At 29.9% G+C, this 23,241-nt stretch overlaps 1 protein-coding gene across 2 annotated transcripts in view; it reads left to right on the forward strand.

The window, feature by feature from the left end:
- LOC107437039 (fibroblast growth factor receptor 1-A) overlaps positions 1–18,026 on the forward strand; it is a 58,581-nt gene extending 40,555 nt beyond the window's left edge. For both annotated transcript variants that reach the window (XM_016048906.4, XM_043042780.2), the window contains 3 exons: positions 8,323–8,543; positions 13,278–13,406; positions 17,280–18,026. In XM_016048906.4, the coding sequence (XP_015904392.2) occupies positions 8,323–8,543; positions 13,278–13,406; positions 17,280–17,400 (471 nt within the window). In that variant the 3' untranslated portion in view covers positions 17,401–18,026. The remainder of the gene's footprint in view (positions 1–8,322; positions 8,544–13,277; positions 13,407–17,279) is intronic.
- The last annotated feature ends 5,215 nt before the right edge of the window (positions 18,027–23,241 follow it).

A 23,241-nucleotide genomic window follows, 5' to 3' on the forward strand; every position in this document is an offset into this window, starting at 1 on the left:
TCGTTGTATATATATATATATATATATATATATAACTGATTTGATGTTTTTTAAAATTTTGCTGTTACGATATGCAAAATGAGAATTTGGTGTTTGAGTAATCACTTTTTTGACGCGCTCAATTTGCATCACTGCCATTGTTAATCTACACGGTGTTTCAATCGTTTTATTGGCTACTATTGCTCAGAATTTTTTAATGTTATTTTTAAAAATCCCAATATTTTTATACATTATTATCATGACACGTAAAATTCAATTCTTGTATTTAGTAGTCTCTTTTTGACCCAACGATACCACTGTTTTTTCGTATGACTTTTATCACTGTTATTGTCACTGAAATCCACATGACTTTTTAAATCTTTTTATTTGCATACGATATTATTAGGAAACAAAAGATTTGAATTGCACATATTAGTAAATACTTTTTGCATGCTCGATCTTCGCTAAATCCATGCTGAGTTTCAAGAAAGTTTTTTTAAATTAAAATTTTTTTATTTTTTTTTATTGCAGTGATTGTTGTTGATGATTTTGTCTCCTTATTTTTTTTAATCCAATATTACGATAAAAAAAATTAGATCACATAGCTCAATATTCACTATTTAAAGTGGTAATTCAACCATTTTTTCAATAAGTTTTCTGCCAGTTATCATTACTAATATTTGCATATTTTTTGAAATTTCGATATTTTTAATACCATGTTATTTATTGTAACGCTTGATTCTCGAACTCTTTCTTTCTGTTGCATTCGATTCACCCCATTTTGTCGTAAATACACGTAATTTTATGATTAACCTTTTTTCAACTGATGTCAGAAATTCCAAGGTTTTAAAATTCCTTTTTTTCAATCCGATGAAGTGCGGAAAAGGAATCATTTGAAATTTTTTCAATGTATATATTCTTTTATGTGTTGATGAGAAGAAAAAAAAATTATCGGATAAAAAGTTTTCTCTTTCTCTTTTTAAATTTTGTAAAGGTTACTTTAGTGCATGAGAATAAGTCTTTTAATTGTCTTTTATGTACAAATAATAATAATAATTTTTTAGAAAATTTCTTTTGCCAGCAATCATATGAGATTTACCAGAGAAAACTCAATGAATCCCCAAATCAAGTATGAATTTCAGGAGCAACTGTTTCAAACTAGGGGTGAAGTAAAAGGCAACTTGAAAGAACACAAGCTAAAATATTTTATGAGAAATTTAATTTTCTGCAGAGCGAAAGAATTGAAGTCCTCATTCCTCCCTCTGAAGTTTCTCTAAAAATCATTTCCTTGGGATAAAACTGGTTGACCTTTATACAGGGATGAGATTTTTCCACTTTTTAGAAGATTTCATCCTTTTTATCAAAAACTCCGATTCTCTAAAAGTTTCAGGTTTTTTTTAAAAATAAATATCCTGTTTTTTTTGTTGAAAATTCAGTCTTTGAAATAAAATAATTATATTTATTTACGATTACCTAATTTAAAAGTTGCGCATTGCGATTCTTATTTACGCTATTTAAATATGGTACTTTTTGATTCTTATTTACAAGATTTAAAAATCCAATATCACCTTTTGTATTTAGGCATTTTTAAAATCGCGATTTTACTATCAAACATCGATTTTTGTATTTACCTGATTTGAAAGTTGAACATAGCGATTCTTATTCAGGAGATTTAAATATCGTACATTGCGATTCTTATTTACGAGATTAAAAAATCCAATATCGCGATTTGAATTTTCTCGCTTTTAAAACCCTATGTAGCGATGATTGGTATACACGCGAGCTTAACACTAGATTGCCTAAGGAAGTCATTTTGACTGCTTTTATATTCAATTAGAAAAACAATGATGTATAAAAAGACGCAATTTCTTAGAATTTTGTACAACATATAATTTTTTTATTGTTAATATTTACTAATAACTTGTTATACAACTGTTAATAATATACAAAATATTAAAAATTAATTTTAAGCAAATTTCTTTACACATCATTTATTCTTTTACAATCCAGTCATTTTGACTGCTTTTGGGCATTATAGATATATATTAACTTTCAGTCTTTCTACTGTTAAAATCCAATATCTTGATTCATTTTTGCAGTTGTAATATCAAACATCGATTTTCGTATTTATACATGCTTTAAAAATTAGACATTGGAATTCGTATTCGTGTGATTTAAAAATTATACATCGTGATTCATATTTACATGATCTAAAAATTATGCATCATGGTTTGTATTTTCGCATTTTTTAAATTTGATGTAGTTTCATATTCACGTGATTTAAAAGCCTCATATTGGGATTCATATTCTCTCAATTTAAAATCCTGCATGTGATTCATATTCATACAATTTTAAAATTAGTAATCGGGAATTATAATCACATGGCTTACAAGTTTAAAAATCCCACTTTTTTTTGTCAAATTTTTGGATATATATATGTATGTATATGTAACATAAAAAGCTTCAATTGATCTTTTTATGTTTATGTCTAATCGAAACACTTTCTCACACCTTTAAATTCACATCCTGTCCTTAAATCTATTTTTGACTCAAGTATGCATATAATTGAAAGCAAGATATTTTTCCTTTTGCTCTCCGTGGGAATCCCTCGACCTATTTGATAAATCAATTACAATTACTAAGATTTCCTCCTTTCCCTAAATTGAAACATATTACGGATTTACTTTGCAAGATTTTCCCTAACATATAATGAAGAAACACAACTTTTCGTGTACACTACTGCTCTCTGTCTAATAATTAATAAATAAATTTTGTACCCTCCTTCCCTGCCTAAGACCTGCTTTAATCCTTCCACTCGGCAACGACGTTATAAGTCGCCAGGATTAAACGGTCGGGAAGGGGGTACGGTACATCAAAGATATGTAATATCTCATTAAAGTAATCATCTGAAATTTTGAAATTAAATCAATCGGAAGAGGGTACATCAAAAATATGAATATCTCATTCATATGGACAGTTGAAAATTTATCAAGTCAAATTCTTCTGCAACTCATGGCGATTCATAATTCATCGAGTATCTTCAACACAAAATAAATGTTTCAATCATCAAACTTTTTGTTTATGTAAATGATACCTACGCCCAGTGGAACTTAACGATCATCGATTTCCATTTGTCTATGCTGCATGTTATGTCTACGTTCTGAAGGAAATGAATACTACTAGGGAGCTGAGTTTCAATATATTTCACCCCCTTGGAATGAAAAGAATAACTGCATTGGACTTCTGATAGAATTTAAAAAATTTACGATTTGAAATCCCATCCTTTTTATAAATGCATTATTGCACCTGACAAGTGGCTTACACAAAGCTTAGTTTTGCCTCTCCCAGTGCTACTCTGGATTTTATCGTCAATGAATTGTTTTCACATCCCGGAATGGTTTACGATGGTCTACTTAGATGTTCTACATTCCCTCCCTCCTACTCAGAACTCAAAGAAAAATAAGCTTCAATTTCTCCTTCACTCTCGGTGTTAATTTATGAATCATCTTAACGAAGAAACAAATTTTTTCCCTAGCAACTCTCTTCTTTGCTTTTGGAATTTTGTTCATGGAATTTCAACGAACTTTATCTATGATGTTGCAGTTTTGAAAATATCTTCTTGGACTAATTCGAACTTTTTCACATATTCTCTGTGGTAATTTTTTTTTACAATTCTCATAAAACAATTTCTTTAATTTTTATTGATTAATAAAAAAAAAAAGCACTCTTGTAAATAAACAAAAATCATAGATTATGATTTAAAATTTTTTCCCCCCTAATATTTGATGTTTCCATTGAAACAATTAATTTTTATACATTGATTGTATTTACTGTTTAAAATTGTTTTTCTTGAATTTTTTTTCAGTGCAGTGATTAAACAATCAATTGATTGACACAAAAAATGTTTGAAGAAATTATTTTCATATTTATTGTTTTATGTGTTATAGTTTCTCTGATTTATTGATTAGTAGAATTTATATTTTTGTTTTACTGTAGTGTTTAGGGTTAAGATAAAAATGCCATTAAAATATTTTTATTTTGAATGCAATTGCGGTGTAGTAGAAATTATAAATCAAACCAAAATATGTTGAAACTAATACAAATAATTTGGAAAAATGAATAAAATACATGTTTTTAGAACTTGAATTGAAAAACAACCAGACATTAATGCTTGAGTCCAACGTTGGTAATTTAGTTCATCGCTCAGACATTTCCGTAAACAAGCAAAGTTTCTTATTGCTGAAAGTCAATTCCAACATAGAGATAAAGTGACCAAACACAAACTTACAATGTATAGTATCCGGATACACTCAAAATACATTAAAAATAGAAATAAAAACATTAAAAATGACAAATACTTGATTGTGACTAATAAAACTATTTAAAGTCAACACAAATAGTACTTTAAATATTACTTTGTACTTTGACATCAGAGTATCAACCACTATGTCATTTTTTATTTTATTTTGTTTTCAAACAAAGTAAACAGCACTGAAGATAATTTCAGATAGAAATATTTCCTGTAAAACTGTTTTTTGTATTTTATGTTTTACATTTTAACTTACACATTTTGAAAAAATGTTTATTAATGTTTTTTACCTTGATTGAAGGATTTATTTAAAGTGTGTGATTATGAGGTATACTATGGTGAAAAAACTTTGTTGTGATTTTCAAACAAAAGACTTGGAACTGAAAAAACTGAAGTCACAAAAACTATTAAAAATGAAAATCAAACTTTTAAGTTTGCTGGTAGCGCTACTACAATTTTTTTATTCCTTGAACAATTTATGTTATTATTTTTAACATGTGTACAAATGTGTATTTTTTTATAAGCAGGGCTGATTGTGCTCCGGAAAAAATCCGGATTTCCGGAATTTTTGCTAACAGTGATCCGGAAGTTTCCGGAAATTGAAGGTCCAGACGTTTCAAAAATTCATTGATCACAGAAGTTTCCGGAAATCAAATTTTCAAAGGTGGAACTTAAAAACACAGTTTATTTTATTTGTTTGTAAGGGAGAGCCAGAGAGATACTTTATAAACTTATATTCATGATTAATATTAATTTTTTATCAGTAAATAGTTGTTATAATCATAAACTCAAGAAAGAAAGACATATTTGTAAATTTTAATTACTTCTCCAGGTCATCATAGGTATGTATAAATGGTATAGGTATGTGTAAAATTTTAAATATATATTTTAAGTAAACTAAGAAATATTGAGAAAAAAGAGAAAAAAACCTTGTTTAAATGTTTTTCTAATTTTTCAATTTAAAATTTATTATTTTTTATTTATTTATTTATTTATTTTTTTAAACTCAAGAAATTTTCCGGAATTTTGACTTGGGTTCACAATCACCCCTGTATAAGTCATATTACTTTATCTCTTTTTAAAACTGTAAATATGATTCTTTTAATTTTAATTGTGCTTCTATTAGAGTAAAGATTTTGCAAATAGATAATTTTTAAAATTTTGGATTGTAATTAAAAAATCTTCGGCGAGGGGGGATGCAACATAATAAGCTTCAATTGATCTTTTTATGTTAGTTCTTTTCTGAATATCCTTTTCTTTTATTTTATTTACCTAATCGAAACACATTCTCACACTTTTAAATTCGCATTCTGTTCTTAAATCTATTTTTGGCTCTGCGGTATCCTCACTACTGAGTCAAACTCCCAAACAACAACTGCCCCCTGACGCAGTTGTGAAATGAGACTATGATACTTCAACTTCTACTAACTGAACTTTGAACTGAAGTGAACTGTAGTTTTGTTAAGATATAAACATTCACGCAAAAGTTTGTTCATGCGATGCTGTCCATCTGTTAAACACACTTTTCTCACTCGCAATCGTCGGCGAGATATGCTTTTTTATTTTATGTAACTTTTAATTATTTAATTTTAATTACATTAAAATGTAATATTTTGGATTAATTATTATTTCATGTCTGCTGCATAGAAGACAAGATTGGACTTCGTGTTCGGGTCTGAACCTGTAGCTCAAGTATGCATATAATTAAAAGCAAGATATTTTTCCCTTTGTTCTTTGTGGGAATCGCTCGACCTATTTGATAAACCAAATACAATTACTAAGATTTCCCTCTTTCCCTAAATTGAAACATATTACAGATTTACTTTGCAAGATTTTCCCTAACATATAATGAAGAAGCACAACTTTTCGTGTACACTACTGCTCTCTGTCTAATAATTAATTAATAAATTTTGTACCCTCCTTCTCTGCCTAAGACCTGTTTTAATCCATCCACTCGGAAACAACGTTATATATATATATATATCCCTCCGTTAAACGGACATTAAGCTAAAACCTCCATTAAGCGAACATTCTTGGGACCGAAAAAATTGCCCGTTTATGAGAGTTGTCTGTTTACGGGATGGGTACCCTAATAACAAAGTTTAACACCGTAAATTGTTTTTAGAATATTTTCAAACATGCAGAAATAATTAAATAATCTACAATAACTATCTACAAGGATATATATGTAAACTTTAAGAAAGATAAAAAAGAATATATAAAAAGGTTTGATATAAATACAGTGCAGAACCTCTTATCCGGAAATCAGAAAACCGGAAAACCAGATAACCGGAATGAAATTCAGAATCGGAAATTAATTTTCTTCCATTAAAAAATTTTTTTCCCCCTGCAAGATTTTGAGCCCATTTTGTTATTTAGAGCGTACGGCATATCAAGTTGACGAAAGAACTGATTTAGAGGACAGATCAAAAGCCGTTCGTAAACGAATCTCACATGAGCACAAATAGCTTATATATGTTATTAATGTTAATAATAACATAATAAGCCTGTATATAATTTTTATTTCATAATTTCTTTCCTTATTTAAACTTAAGTGTATTATTATTTATAATTTTTTATTATTTCTAAAACTATTTCAAAAGAATTTTTTAGTTTCGTTTTATAAACATTAAAAAAACGGCATTTTGTAGCGATTCAGAAAACCGGAAAAAATCAGTTATCCGGAATCGCGATGGTCCCGATCGTTACAGATAATCGGTTCTCTACTGTACATCATTCTAGATGTAGCTGTAAATGAATATAATTTTCCTATTAGCGTAGATACTCAAATAAGACATATGATACCGAATAGTAGCTTTCAGTCCTCAGTTGGTTTTAATTATTACGTTTACATCCCCTGACACCTACTTATTATTTGATGGGAAACATGGTTAATACCTTCTTGAAAGTAAACCTTCCATGATGCACAGAAAAAGAAAAGCAATGCATACCTGTAAGTCATGAGGACCTATTGAGTTGATTATTCACAATTCATCAGCTATCAAGTGTCTGAATAGATGTTTCATTTATATGAACACCTCAAAGATTATACTTCTGTTCTCTTTTTACCCCAGTTGTGTTAAGTACAGTCTTCAAATTGATAAGAAAATTAAAGAAATTTTCAATGGGGAAGAAGCACTTAGAGCATTTAAAATGTCATCTCAACTTGAGGGGTCTCATCACGTATGTGGTTTCAGATGAAAAGATCAAAAGATTCCGATATCCGAATTATTTTAGGAGAGCAGTACTATTTCTCTCCGTTCTTTAGATAGATAATGCAAGGTGACAGGAGAAAGATGGATTCTTCAGTAGTGAAATAGCTTAACAATATTTTTAGTTATGGATAAGGCAAAAAATTTACATGCTTTGAAAATTGTGAAAAGTTGAATTTTTTTTTAGCTTGCAATTTAAAGCAAAAATAGTTCTGTTTTCAAATTTAGAAAAAGTAGTGTCCGGGTTGAAGAGATAGAAAATAAAGTTTCAGGACCAAAATGACTGTCCACGTCCGGTTACGGGAGTGTCCTCTTTACGGAGAATGTACGTAATTGTTTATTCATAGAAGATTCCCGGGGAATTAAAAATATGTCCGTAATGAGAGGCGTCCGTTATGCAGTAGTGTCCATAACAGAAGGTTTCACTGTATATATATATATATATATATTCATTCTTATATAGTCGCACAGCACCACAACCATGAGGACAGTATTTTAAGTTTCATTAAGTAAATTACATGAAGGTGCTTTTTTATTTATAGATTATTTTGTAAAAGAGGGAGCAATTTCCAAACAGTAGTGTTACCTTAAGAACTGTACTTGGTTACTGTTATTGGGATGAACATTGAATATTTAGAGCTGTTATGAAGCAGTTTTCAGTTTACTGGATAAAAGAAATATCTTTTTTAATCTATGTTATAACCTTATTTCTCTATTGGATGTTGTGGCTGTTCATTTTTTTTGAAGCTTGTCTATTTATTTAAAAAAATATGCATTATATAGAAACAAATCATTGCTTTAAAAAGTTTAATTTCGTTCTAGGAATATATTGCCAATCTGAAACTGATCCACAGGGACTTGGCAGCAAGAAATATCCTGATGGTAGACAAGGATCGTATAAAGATTGCTGATTTCGGCCTCTCCAGAGATGCCTATGAGACGGGGTACTACCTGAGCAGCATCGACTCCCGGAAGAAGCTGCCTGTCAAGTGGATGGCACCAGAAGCCATTGAGAAACAAAAGTTCAGCAGTCACTCTGACGTGTAGGTCTCTCCACCTGTATGCTATCATAAAAGCACATAATAAAATTGCAGTTATTAATCATTCTGTTTATTTTAGCTTTTCTAACTTGATCTTATTTCTTAAAGTAAATATTCTTTTTGACAAAAAAGAATATTGAGTTATGCAGTTTTATTTTTGTTTTAATTTTTACTTATTTACACTGCAACCCAAGAAGGAACTGGCCTCTCGTAAACAATCTACAGGTTCTTATCTTAACAATTCTCAGGTTTCTTTTTGTAAATGACTTTTCTTTCATCATTTCCCTCAATTTCATCATTTTTTAGATCATTTCTTCTTATAGAGACCCTTTTCTTATGAAGTGGCTCTACAACTGATTTATGTAGCTTCTCTATTTTTAAATTTGTTTGAATTCTTCTTTCAAGGGTTCAAATCTATCTTCATACCGTGCAGTTGTCCAGGTTTCATTTCCTAGATTATTTCTATATTTATTGAATTATTTTTTAATTGAAATTATTAATCATATTAATAATTTTTATATTAAAGAACTACTTATATTAATTATTAAAAATATATTAATTATTATTTGATAAATTATTTTCTATACAGTAAGTTAAACATACTTTTGTAATGTATTAAAACACATATCTAAGTAGCGTTTTGGTCCCATTGCCATTCCTTCCTGATTCAGTCGCTGTAATAATTTGTCTATTTTGATTTTCCATCCCACTTCTTAGTTTTTTCCCCCAATTCAATGGTCCTAAATATAGTAAGTTATTTATTTATTATTTCCATTGACTGAGCTTTGAATGGTTACTTAGCATTCAAAAATTATTCAGTGTAGAATTAAATATCTCAATTTTTAAGAATATTTATAATAGGTTGTCCACAACATGTAAAATATTATGATTAAGTTGGATCAACTGACAAAAAAATAATAATGATTTATATGCCTCCAAGCATTGCAATCTGGAATTCAATTAATTCCTACCTTGAAGAAAATGAAAAGAGGTTATATGTTAGCAGCCAATAATTAATGAAATAGAAATTAGAATCATTACAATTGCATTGAAATGTTTTGCATACTTCATAAAATAGTTTAAATTTCAATATCTAAAACAGAAATGATGAATGAAAGGAACATTAACCGGACTAAAATGGCAATCCCAAAATATCAGGAACGAAATGTCCTGCTTTAACATAAAATGTGCTTGTAATAACACAATTTAAAATAACTTGGGATTGATCCAAGCAATTAGTTCACAAGGAAACACCGCGCTATCATTCAGTGGATTCCCAACCATTGTAGCATATACTGTAACGAGCAGGCTGAATTCCTTGCACTCAGTTGATTCAATCAAATTGCTCTGGACTGTCCTACCACTTCATAAAACTATATTTAAAATACATAATGAAAATGAATGCCTTTTCTTGGCTACGAATAAGAACTGGAGTGAGACAGATTTAGAGACATACTGGCAGATTTAGAGACATTGACAAGTCACGACTGCCTGGGAGAACATGGTGCGTAGCGTTTTTAAAAAGTGCTTAATTTTCCGTTTCGAAAAAGGAAATTTTTTTCGTTCCATGTCGATTTTCGCCACATATTATGCAAAAGAATGCTTTCCACATTGTTCTATTCAACGGTTTCGCAATTAATTTCGGCGTACCGTTGGTCCATAGCGTATGAAAGCGCCAGACATTTTACATGTTTGATGAAATACTTGCAAGTCCGTATGTGCGTCTACTGAGCTGGGTTCGGTGAGATTATTGCCTGCTCATGTGCAACTCTGCATTTTGCAAGATATTCTCAATTTCAGACTTAATTTTCCACCTGATATCGAACCGAAATATCTTTCGAACATTTTATAACGGTTAATATAATCTTATCAGAAGCTAGTTATTTTCTCATGATCATCTGAAGTCTTTGAAAATTATTTTGCATTTTGTTAATGTATACAGTGCTTAAAAATATTTTTTGAGTGCTTAAAAAGTGCTTATTTTTTGTTGAAAGATTTTACTATACACCCCGGAGAACACTTGTATCGCTTGCGTATATATATCTGATTGTTGACGTTGTGATTTTAAAGAACCTATGAACCGAAAACATCTCCACCGCTGTAAGTCACTCAGTTCCAGCCATAAGGTAATTTTCATTGTATCCATTGACAGACCCGTTATGATTTTTACTCATCAAATTCGAAAAATGACTTTCGTTAGAGCTGTGTTACAATTCTAAACTAATGTTAGAATAAGGTTGCCAGGAATCGCTACAAATGACTGTTTTTTATTTTTATATCGCACTACTCCTCTGTACGCTACTTTTTTTTAAAAAAAAAAGTACCAAACCACATTACTTGTAGTGCGCTACTTCCGACCACTGCTTTAAGTTGAACTGAACTCTCTAAATTTTAAAATACGAATAGAGTTGAAACATAAAGTGTTTATCCCACAGAATAGTGTCATCATAATGATGCTTTTAGGGTCGTCATATCATGCATTTGAAGACAGCAAAATTTTATTCTTTAATTAAACTATAAAATTTCTTTAATTTATTTTTAAATATCCCATTATGAACTTCCTTAATTTATTCATCATACAAATGCGATAATTAGCATAATTAAAATATTAATTTTTTGATTTAGGATCCTTTGCAATGATTTTAGCGTTATTTTATTCCATTTAGTGTTTAAATTCCACTTCTTCGAAAGTTTAAGAGTTACCAGTTATTGCCTGGGAAAAACCTTGAACAATCCTGGAAACTAAAACTTCTTGTATTTCATTGAAAAAATTTCTTAAATATTTGCAGCAATAAACTACTAATAATTTACTTTAAAAATAATATTTTTTGTAAAAATTTTGTTTCCTTAAATTTATTTTTCTCTCTTGATAAACTATTAACAGGGTGCGTAGCGTTTGTAAAAAGTACTTAAAGGTGCTTTTTTGGGGATTTCGTTTTTAAAAGCTTTTAAATGTGCTTTTTTCAGCTGGCGTTTTTAAAAAGTGCTTTTTTTTCGAAAAATTTTTTTTCTCCCTTCAGTGATATCTGGTGGATCCCATGCATTTCACGAAAAATGGGGAGTTTGCTGCGTAATCATTCTCGCGGACTTCATGTCGTACCCACATTATGACTTGCGCATGCGCGCACACTTGAAACCGAAACCCGAGTGCTCCAATTCGGATAGAGAATATCAGATCTTTATGAAATGTTTTTCTTTTTAATTTATTTTAATTTTGTTCTTGTTTATTTTATTTTACTTCTAAGACTTTTTTTGACGTAGGGGGTAAGGGTACTTTTGTTCTGAGTTCAGGGTCAAGTTGAATTCACTCGGTGATGTGGGAAAGTACTGATTGTTTCGATTTACGCCCGTTTCTTTTTGTTATTTTTTTAACGCTAAAACTGTTTATAAGAAGTTTTTGTTTTTCAATAATATCATTGATTTAATATGAATTTTTTGAGTGCTTGAAAAGTTTTTAAAAAGTGCTTATTTTTGATTCAAAGATTTGGCTACGCACCCTGTATTAATGAAATTATGCTTTAGTTAATATACTGTTAATAATAACTATATTACAGAGTGAGTTTTTCCCCGCTTTTGTGCAAAATATTGTTTTCTTCATATATTTTTGTGTTTTAAACATATTAGTAAACCTTCACTTTGGGAAATTATGTTTCTTACAAAATATAATATTCAATAGATGTTTTAGATCAAAAACTAAGTTTTGTTGCTCAGTGAATAGAAAAAATGTTTAGCAAAAATGAGATTTTTTTAACATTCTTGGAAATATATTCTTAAAATTGAGTGGAAATCCTGTTGTGTGAATGTTCTTCTTGGTGTATATCTTTTTTAATAAATGACTTAATTTCATTCTATATTTCCTTTTTCTTAAAAAATGCTTTTAATGTCTAATAGGTGTATTAGTGTTTCTTTCCTGTTAATCTTGTTAAATTCTTGTATAAAGTTTAATTCTTGTTATGATGCAGTCTACATTCTTTAGTACGACCTTTATTAAAGATACATGAAGTTCTGTTGCATAGACATTATGTTACTTTTCTGTCCATTAGAACATCCACATTAAACCGTTATATAGCGACAGGAATTTAGTCATTTGATTTCGAAAAGTTTCAAAAAAACAGTTTAAAGCAATTTTTTAATTGATGTTACCATAAAACAATTTCTTGTGATATAGCCCCATAAATTGTCGTAAATTACGGTCTTCTTTGTTTTTTTAAACGATATATTAAATGTATCTATCATTATTTTTCTTGTTAGAAAATTGTGCTTACTCTTTTTGTTGATCTTTTTTGGTTTAAAACATGTGGTTCGTTATCTTGATGCGTGTTGTTTATCAAAAATAGCAGCTCTTAACCAGTATATTACTTTTAATGAATTTTTCTCCTATTAATTTAAAGGGTTTATGTATTGATAAAAAAAGTTGCGTTTTTACTAATTATTGTGTTCTTGTTAAGGTATTGCTTTCTTAAGATGTGTCAGGTATTTTTTCAGCTACAACTTAATATTTACAGTATTTTTGTGCACTTACGATCTAGTGTCCATTTTCACCTAAACCACAAGGGTCAACTGCATTTTTTCTTCTTTGAGTATAAATCCTGAATAAAATATTTTGACCCTTATAACTCCAAAAGGTTCGAATTTGTTCTTGATAGAAATTGACACTAAATCATTTATTATTATTTTTGAAAAATTAAGAATAACTTTATTATGTTATAGTGTAATGTAAGATATTTTTTATATCAGGTGGTCTTTTGGTGTATTTATGTGGGAAGTCTTCCGTTTTGGTAAAGAACCCTACCCAGGACTATCAAATGTATTGGAGTTTTTAAAGAATGGTTACAGATTAGAATGGCCAAATTGCAGACATGAATGGTAAGATATTTTGCATTCAAAGAGTGTCAGTTAACACTAACAAAAATGTTTAATGATTTGTTCTTATTGTACATTGTACTGTAATATTGTTTGAGTTTAAATTTTTTTGTTTGTTTAATATTGTTTAAATATCAAAATTTTTCCCTATCAGTGATATTAGTGTGTTATTCAATATATCATTTACTTGGAAACTTAAAGAAGTAATATTGCCAAATAATTAAGTGATAAAAAATTTTTTCTAACTAAATAATATTTAACAAAATTAGGAAACTTTACAAAGAGTCTCGGCAGACCACTTGTTTTTGTAATTTTTACCAAAACACAAAGATGCTTTCAGAAATTCTAAGAATTTTCACAAAAACAGCACTTTTATGCAAAAAATTGGAAATAACATCCGAAGCTCGGCCATTTAAACCAATGTCTTATTCTTCTAGATCAAAATTATGAAGTTCCAAAATATAACAAACAAAACAAAAAGGCAAAGATTATAATAATAGTTTTTAGCATAATATTCAAAATATATTTTCCTTTGTTTTAAAATTGTAGAAATTTCTGAGGTTTACCAAATAGTTTCCATGTGTGATATTTACAGGACTACCAGTAGTTCCCTATTTTCCTTGGTCTCTATTTTTTTAAGTTCTTCCCTAAAAATCCTTTTTATTACTATGAGATTCTAAAAAGTCTCTTTATTTTCACTATTATTAAAAAAATAAATGTTTTTTCCAAATTTTATCAAGAAAATATAGTTTTGTTAAAAATTAATACTATAGATGGCACAATTAGAGGCTGATTAGAGCCTGTCTAGATAGATGCAAGAACCAGTTGTAGCTAATCATACACTATAGAAAAGGAACCCTTATAAAAACCAGTTAGTATATTTACATAGCTGCCAACTTTTCTGCATTTATTTTGCAAAAACTTTCTGGATTTATCTTCTGCTCTGAGATTCAAATCTTCTGCATTTTAAAAATAGACATTAAAGTTTTGTACCTTTTTAAAACAACTTATATCCATGTTGTTGTAAATGACCAAATTCGGTGGTTGTTGACTTCCACCGATGAATGCTGACAATCACACAGTTGCTTCGGTAAATGTCCGAAATATATACTAGGTCTAGTTAAGTGCCACTGCCCGGTATGCCCTACATCAATGTTTTTTAAGTGCCACTGTCCGGTATGCATTTAACTGGTACTTGAAACACTGATGGTTCTCCTAATCTGGCCTCCGCAGATAATAAAATATCGAATAAATGAACATCAAATCGCATACAACAAACATTTCGGACATTCACCGAAGCGACTACGTGATCGTCGACATTCACCAGCGAAAGCCCACATTCTCTCAATTTCGATCGTTCACGGTAAGGCATGCATGTGCCTGTTTAAGGATATGCTCTTCTGACTTGCTCAGATAAAAACATCTTGATTTTTTGTTGTGTTTCAGCCTAACCGACGTTGTAGGTCATAATATAATTTAAAATATACACCTGATACTACAGCAAAAGGGATTTTTTACGAATTCATTTGAAATGTATTAAACACCCTATTCTACTTATTAAAACACTATAGTGTTTGAATTAGGATTAAAACTTGAAAACATGTAAAGTCATTTACATTTTAAAAAGTAAGGGTTGGTAGGTACTTCCAGACTGTTTTCTCCATTCATTCTACCAAAGAAAAAAAAATCTTGATATTAAAGCTACAAGGAACAAGAGATAGTTTACCCTTTTGGAAGTAAGTTTTAATTTCTCTAAAAGATATGATTTTTAATAAAGAACTACAAACTATTCGAAAAAGAGAGGTTATTTTTGGAATTGCTTTGAAGTGTAGTAACATTATATAGCCTCTTTTAGATGTCTTTAATATAAGGGGTATATTACAATTTGCTCTTCCTCCATTACTTAAATCCAGATTTTAAAAAATGACTCCCGAAGAATCGATAAAGTTACCCAACAGTCATTGAAATGGATGTCTTTTTTCGAGAGTTTCCGAGTTCTATTGAGAAGTCGATCGAGTTCAGTTTGGTCGACTGATACGGATGCAAAACTGAAATACTCTTTTTAAAGAGTAGCCTTTTATAGGACAGTTGATACTTAAATTTTTCATTTTATATCACATTCTTTACAACAGCAAAAGGAAATGGATGCTAGATTAAACATAGTGGACGTTTTTAAGTATCATTGTTAAAACCAAGTTGCAGTAGCTTCCGTAACACATAAACTGAGAAAACAACTTATATATATATGTTGTCTATCAGACGTATGAATGAAAAAATACTAAATACAATTTGAGTTCCAGAAGAGGAAAGCATATAAAAAAGAAATGTTGATCTAGAAAAGAAAAAGATTAAAAGATTCTAGATAAAAGATGTGAGTGAACAAATAGCAGAGAAATAAATCACTGAAGTCAAAAGGAGAAATCCCTTTACAAAAGCTGGATTTGTACAAAATGTAACTATAAATAAAAAAGTGAAATTTAAAAAAAGAATCTCCAACTTGTCTAATGGTATAAATAAAATAGAAATAATTTAGTTAGAATTTTTTTATTAAAGAAAAAAACCTTGGACGAGTTAACTCTGAAATTCTATAAAAAAATTTCTACTTAAATATGAATATGCAGTATTCCCTCGCCACTTCGCGCTTCATGTTTTGCAACTTCAGTGCTTCGCGGATTTTTCCAAAATATTCATCAAAAAATAAAAATGAAAAAATACTACCATGTCGGCAGCCACATTGCGGAAAGAAGCGTTGTTTCACGTTGATCCGCAAGAGAGAAAGATCCCTGCATGTCAAACAAAGAGATGAGTTGACTCAGAGCTCTCATATTATGGTCTCTCATAAAGGCGCATGATTTTTTTTCCTGTGCGACATCTGCCAATAAGAGTACGAGTGGATACTTTTAGATATGATCAAAGAGGGTAGAAGTTATGCATCTGTGGCACGCCATTATGGGGTAAATGAATCTACAGTGCAGTACATCAAGAAAGAGGAAGCAAACATCCGCAAAACTGCTTCAATAACCTTCAATAAAGCGGTGGAGATGGCGGTGAGACTGGCTCACATCATAAGGAATGAAGGATTTGTTGACATGACAAAAGAAGACATCAGCGTCCTTATAGATTGCTACTCCGACCCACTGACCGATGAAGACCTCTTTGAGATGACAAAGTCTGCAAGTAAGGAAGAAAACGAAGAGGAAGACGAAGGAGAAACTGAAAAGCGTGGCCTTACCCTGGAGAATCTGCAACATGGCAAGAGCGATGAAACACTTTGCACAAGACATCGACGACAATATGGTTCGAGCTATCGAGTTCAGCAATCGCGTTGATGGGGTTATGTCCTTGTACAGGGGAATTTTGAAGGTAAAGAAAAAAACAAAGACAACAACTACCCAGCTCCATGTTTCTCTCCAAGGTAAAGCTCCCGGCTCTACCGTCAGCTCCTTCAGCAGAAGAGTCTTTGAGTGAGCCTAAAGCTTCGAGTCAAGTGAGATCCTCTCCTCTGCCACCAACACAAGACTCTTGGCCTCTCTCAGAAAGCAATGATTAATGTTTATTACTGTATAAGGTTTTGTAATCAACCTTATTAATTAGCACTGACACGTTTAAGTAAATACGTATACTATTGTAATTTTTGTCTTAAATGTGTAAATTATAAATACTGTTTACATATTTAAAACATTCGTATAACCACATACACGAAAATTCCTTGGGGAAAATCCTACTTCGCGATTTTTCAGCTTTCGCGGAAGGTTCTGGTCCCCATTGGCCGCGAAAAATGAGGGATCACTGTAGTTAAATTTTTTAAAATTTTGTGTCATATTATTTATTTTTCTTCCCTAATTTTTAATGATTAGTTATGTATTGGAATTTCAGGTATGACCTGATGCTTGAATGTTGGCATGACAACCCTAGAAGAAGGCCCCCATTCAAGGAACTTGTGAAACGCATTACGACCATCATCAACACAATGTATCATTATGCCGTATTCTTTTAATGACAAATGTTCCTCTACATTGTTACGTTTTTTTGCAATAAATTTTTAACTGGAAAAAACTTAATTTGTAAATTATGACGTTTATATCGACAATGATATAACCTATGATTTTGACAATTCAACTGCTTTCAACTAAATTGGTGCTGAAATAATCAAATTCTCGTTTTTAAGGCAATACAGACTGTATGTAAGATTTTGCATGTTGTCTGTATATTTTAACCTTGTTGTTGCATGACTTCAGAAAAATTATTGTAATTTGTTACTTTTTTTTGTAGTGAAATGCTTTTTATTAATTTATGTTATTAATAGTGATTCAATTGCACACATATAATGTAAGGGATTTTTTTTATATTTAATTTGAAACTCTATTAGTAAAGGATTTCTTTATATTTAACGGAAATAAAAGTAATTTTAAGTTGCTATAAATTAATTTGTTGAAAAGGGAAGAAAAATTCATATTTGTGCTTGAAAGAAGATTTTGTGATAAGAACAAATGATTTTGCTCATTTACATCTATAAATATTTTGATGATTAAACTCTACAATTAAAATAGCATTTTGATGTACATTTATTGAATTAAATTATTTGTATATATTTAAAACCTTAATAAATGATTTATAAAACCTCTTGTTTTTGTCATTCTTAAGTAAAAGATTAAACAAGTTTTCTGATTCTTACTCTGCAAAAAGAAAAAAAAATTATTGTTCATAAAGATCATAAGTGTTTGGTTATGACAAAGAATTATGCTATAGAAAGCTCTCAAACCCTTTGTCAACGTATTGTTTTGACGATTTGATTTCGTTCGAATTTGTATTTTACTGTGTGAAACTGCCTTCTTTAAAGTGATGTAAAAAATTAAACACCTTACATTTTAAACTTTTTCCACTGCTATTAATTTAAATGATAATAAAAATATTTACCAAAAGCTATTTTTTTTGCATGATATAACTTTTGGATTTTGGGAGTCAGAAATCCGAATCTATCGTAAAATAGAAGTTAATTCAGAGAAAGTATGTTTTTGTGTCTGATTTTGTAATTTAAAATATCGTCTTCTCTAATTAAGTAGCATATTTAAAAGCACCCTCATGAACCATTAAGATTGAATCCTGAAACGAGAATTCCTGAAACATTTAGGGTTTAAATTGTTTTTTTCTTTTCTTTTTGCACATTACTCATTGTAGCAAAAAAAAAAAGAAGCATACCACCTCGAATAACTTTTGATCTAATGATCGGATCTTCACGTTCTAGGACTCAAACTTAAAGGTTCGAAGGGATGATTTAGAATATGCTTATTAATTAGTGCAGACCAGACGGTATTTTAAGTTGCGAAATCAGGCACAGAAAGGACTTTCTCTGAATAAACGTTCCTATTTTTTCCCTACGGATTCGGATTTCTGACTCCCAATAGTTTGGTCAGGAGAGAGATCTAACACCGTAATGTTAATTTTACTTTCTGCAAATTTCACGATATCACGAGAACCTTTTTGAGCACATTTATAAAATTCATTTATTCAAAGACAATTCCATGCAAAATATAACTTTTAGTAAATATTTATAATTTTTATTACTTTCTTTAATAATAGTTGAAAAACTTTTGAATTGTTAGGTATAAAATTTTTTACATCATTTTAAAGAATACTATTTTAAATGGCAAAGTATAGAAGTTGAGTGTAATTGGTCAAATAGGCCCTGAGAAATCAAATCTCAGGACCTATTAACCGATTTCGTGTGAATTGTGTTTTGCCATGTAAAAATGCTTACTTTAAAATAATTTATTTTCAAAATTCGTTTTCTGAGGAAGTATTTTACCAATTACGCTTAAATGTTGTATTTTGATATAAAAAAATAATAAATGTTTACTAAAAATTATATTTTGCATGGAATTATCTTTGGGCAAACCAATTTTATAATTGCGTGCGAAATTTTTTCCATTCGCTTACTAAGTTCTCAAAATACTCAAAAAGAAAATTAAGGGGTCCAAACTTTAAATCGATTGGGACCGTATTTCCCAAATTGGTACTACCCCCTATATTGTGAGAGTTAGAAATCTGAATCCATAGAGAAAAAGATTTTTTTTACTGAAAAAGTACGTTTTATGTCTGATTGAGTAATTTAAAATAGCGTCTGCACTAATTAATTAGCATATTTCAGGTCATCCTTTCGAACCTTTAAGATTGAGCTCTAGAACGTGAAAATCCGATCATTAGATAAAAAAACATTCTAGGTGGTAATTTTGCGTGCTGCACACCTATGTACGGTACGCAAAATAAAAAAAGATATCACTCTGAATAACTTTCGTTCAAAATGATCTGATTTTCACGTTGTAAGTGTCAATCTTACTGGTTTCTGGGGTTGATCTCAAATATGCTAATTAATTGTTGTAAACTATTATTGTAGCTAATTAATTGTAGTTATGAAATCAAACACAAAAATGTACTTTTTTTTGAATAAACATATTTTTTTCTTATTCAGATTCCTTTCCTTCAAAATAAGGGGGTTAGACAAAACTTCGAAAAAATTTGAGGAGGGGGATAGGAAGCTATATGTATTGGACGATGGTCCCAATAAACAGCTACGTGTTGTCACCTCCGCAAATGGAATAAATTAAGATAACCATAAACTAATTCAAGATAGCGATATCTAATTCTTTTCTGTCGCTAAACAATCAAGTTGAGGCAGTTAAAAATAAAAACAAAGTTTTTCATTCAATATTTTAGGATAGCTCGGAAAGTTTTATTTGTTAACAGAAAAATATCTTTAAGTTTCTAGGCAAAAAAATTTTTTTTGGTTGAACTCTGATCAAAAAGCTAATATTGTGTTCTTTTTAATTTCCTTCGAAATTTTTTTTTTAATAGATTAAAAAATTATTCATGATTTTAGAATTTGAACGCATGAACATATAGATATGAACATTAGATATAGACATAGGAGAGATTGAAAACCATATGCTTCGTTATTCTTTATTTTGCTGTTTTCAAAAATGTTTATGATAAAAGTACTAATTAATAATAGAGTATAAATCGACGTAAAAATTGAGAATAATAAAAAAATATATGTATAGTAAAATATATTATTGATAACAAAATTTGTTTTAATTTTAACAGCGTATTATTTAAAAAATAAAAAAAATGCGACGGGTGTTCTTTAGGAAAACAACTTCCTTTAAATGACGTAAGATGAAAATCTGCAGCTTTAAAATATATGTTTATTTTAAAATAAAGATATATTTTAAATTTTAATCCTATTCTTTTCCAATGAAAACTTCATAAATGTGATGAAACTCTTATATGGCAAATGTAATTTTTATTCTTAATTTTAAACTTACCCAATTGGAAAAACTTTTTAACGATAACAAAATTTTCCATTACTAATAATAAACTGCGTCATATTGCATATAACATTAACTAGCTATTATCTAAAAGATATCGCAATAATTAGTGTTAAGTAACATCATAAAGTGTACTTTTCTATTAAGTAAAATAAAAGTATTCAACCTCACACTTAATATTATTGTAAGGAAAACAAAAAGAATAGTGATTGTTATTGATTTTAGCAACAATGATGAGCAATAAGAAGTTTGATATATGAATTATTAAAAGGTACATTAAATAAAAATATTTAAAAAAATAATAAAATTCACTCTGAAATGCATACTTTATTGCCCAAAACTGTTATTTAATGAACGTCGTTGAAATGCCGACTTAATTATTTGGGTTTACGACTACCGTAGCCTTGTCATTTTCAACCTGATAAGCGAACTGTTGGATCAAGTATTGTGAGAAATTTGTCTTCATGGAGGACTTTTGATGGAACTAGCCCGCATTTGCGTTACATGGAGAGGAAAACCTTGCACGGTTAGCCCAACGTTAAGGGGACTCTAATCCGTGAACCGTTCACCACTGAGGATATTTTATGCCAGCACTGTATGTCGGTGCAAGCGGAACCCGGTTCGCCACATTGGAAAGTAAATGCTCTATCACCTGATCCATCGCACAAAACTTTTATCAAAATTACTATCACTTGGTTTAAATTAAAAACAAATTATTAATAAAACGTAACCAAATATTAATCGACCTGCATGGTGTTTAATATCGCCAAAACTGTCCATTTCTTGGATTAAAGAGATTATTGCTTAAACAATAATTTAGATAGAAATAGTTTTTTTAATATTAGATTGAAACATTAAGATGTTCAATAAATATTTTAGCATCTAGTTCATTCTACAACGAGATGTATATCATATTTAAGTGTATAAAACTGTGTGCCACAATAAATTCAAATAACGAATCTATTCTTACTTAAACTATGAAGTTTCTTTATAATTGGTATTTAGGAGTTGGTACAGAAACGATGTGAGATTTCGACCTCTCTTCTACAAACGAGTTAATGAGAAAGGGTGCTTGTGGTGGCTCAGCGAGGTGAACTGGGTTCGAATCCCAACAAATTTCGCACCGACCTCAGTGCTGATGTGTAAAACATCCTTAGTAGTAGACGGATCATGGGTAACCGTGGGAGGTTTTCCTCTCCATGCGGCTTAGTTCCATCAAAGGCAAATTTCTCTCAATACTTGATCCAGGAGCTACCTTGTCTTTCGGATAGGGTTCAGAAGGACAAGACTACGGAGTTGAACATGAGTGGTTGTAAACGCAAAATTGGATCGGCTGTTCAACGATGGTTATAAAATACTTTAATTTGATGTGACATTGCGAATAATTGTCTTCTTAATGTATTTTAAACAGAATTATTTAGATTCAAATGAAACAGTTATAAAATACTAAAATTTTCGGCAAACTTGTCTAATTGATAGAGTCCCATCATATTATTTAACTACCTCTTTCAAGTGTGTGAGGGTGGAATCTTGCAATCGAAGTTTTGGACTAATTTTCGACCCCATCTGCGCATGACGATAATGCAATTTTAAGTCCTTTTTTCTGATTGCTATAAGCAGAATTTATTGTGATATTACTAATAATCATAATTGCGATTCTAAATTTGATCTAAAATACTATGCATGATGAAAAAACAAGTTTTAATCCTTTTTCTGACCAACAGAATTTATCGTCCAGCAGATTGTTGATCACTTTCTGACAAGCTAGAGCACTCACATTTAAATAGAAGGTCTGTGCTGAATGACACAAGCTTCAATCGATTTCTGACCCTTATGAGCAGAATTTATCGTCAATCAAAAATTCCAACTCACGAGAGTGAAAAAATCTGAATAGAGACTCTGCGCCTGTTTTGCGAAGTTTTAATATACATATTTTCTTGGCCCCTACAAGCAAAGTTTAATGCCATTATATCGTCAAACAAACTGTATTTTAATTATTTTCAGTTATAAACACAAAACTAGAAAGGATAAATTGACAAATTAAATAATTTTAAAAACTGCATTTTTTTAAAATTTACTAGCAAAAAATCCAATATGTGCGAAACCGAAAAGGATTTTTTTTTCTTTCAAAAATAATATAGGGGTCATTCTCACTGAAAAGGTATAAATAGTAATTAAAAAAGTAATAAAAGTAATTAAAAAAGTGATAAAAATTACATAAATGCCTTTATTTATTTTTGTTATATGTCCTTATAATAATGGTCAAGTTTTCTATTTTATTTTTTAGAAGATTTAAAATATTTTAAATTCTGCCTTGTCCGCGGAGGAGATGTAATAGTCAACGGAGGAGACATTTTATGTAATAAAATATAAAATGTCAATGAAGACTAATTCATTAATTATTGAGCACAACTGATATGAGTTTAACATTAATAAGTAAATAATAAAATATTTCATTATTAGAGATAGAGCTACTTCCGATTAATCATGCTGCTATGAAAGGAAACATCCAT

Source organism: Parasteatoda tepidariorum, chromosome 6 (genome assembly GCF_043381705.1).
Source record: "Parasteatoda tepidariorum isolate YZ-2023 chromosome 6, CAS_Ptep_4.0, whole genome shotgun sequence".
NCBI classification, from domain to species: Eukaryota; Metazoa; Arthropoda; class Arachnida; order Araneae; family Theridiidae; genus Parasteatoda; species Parasteatoda tepidariorum.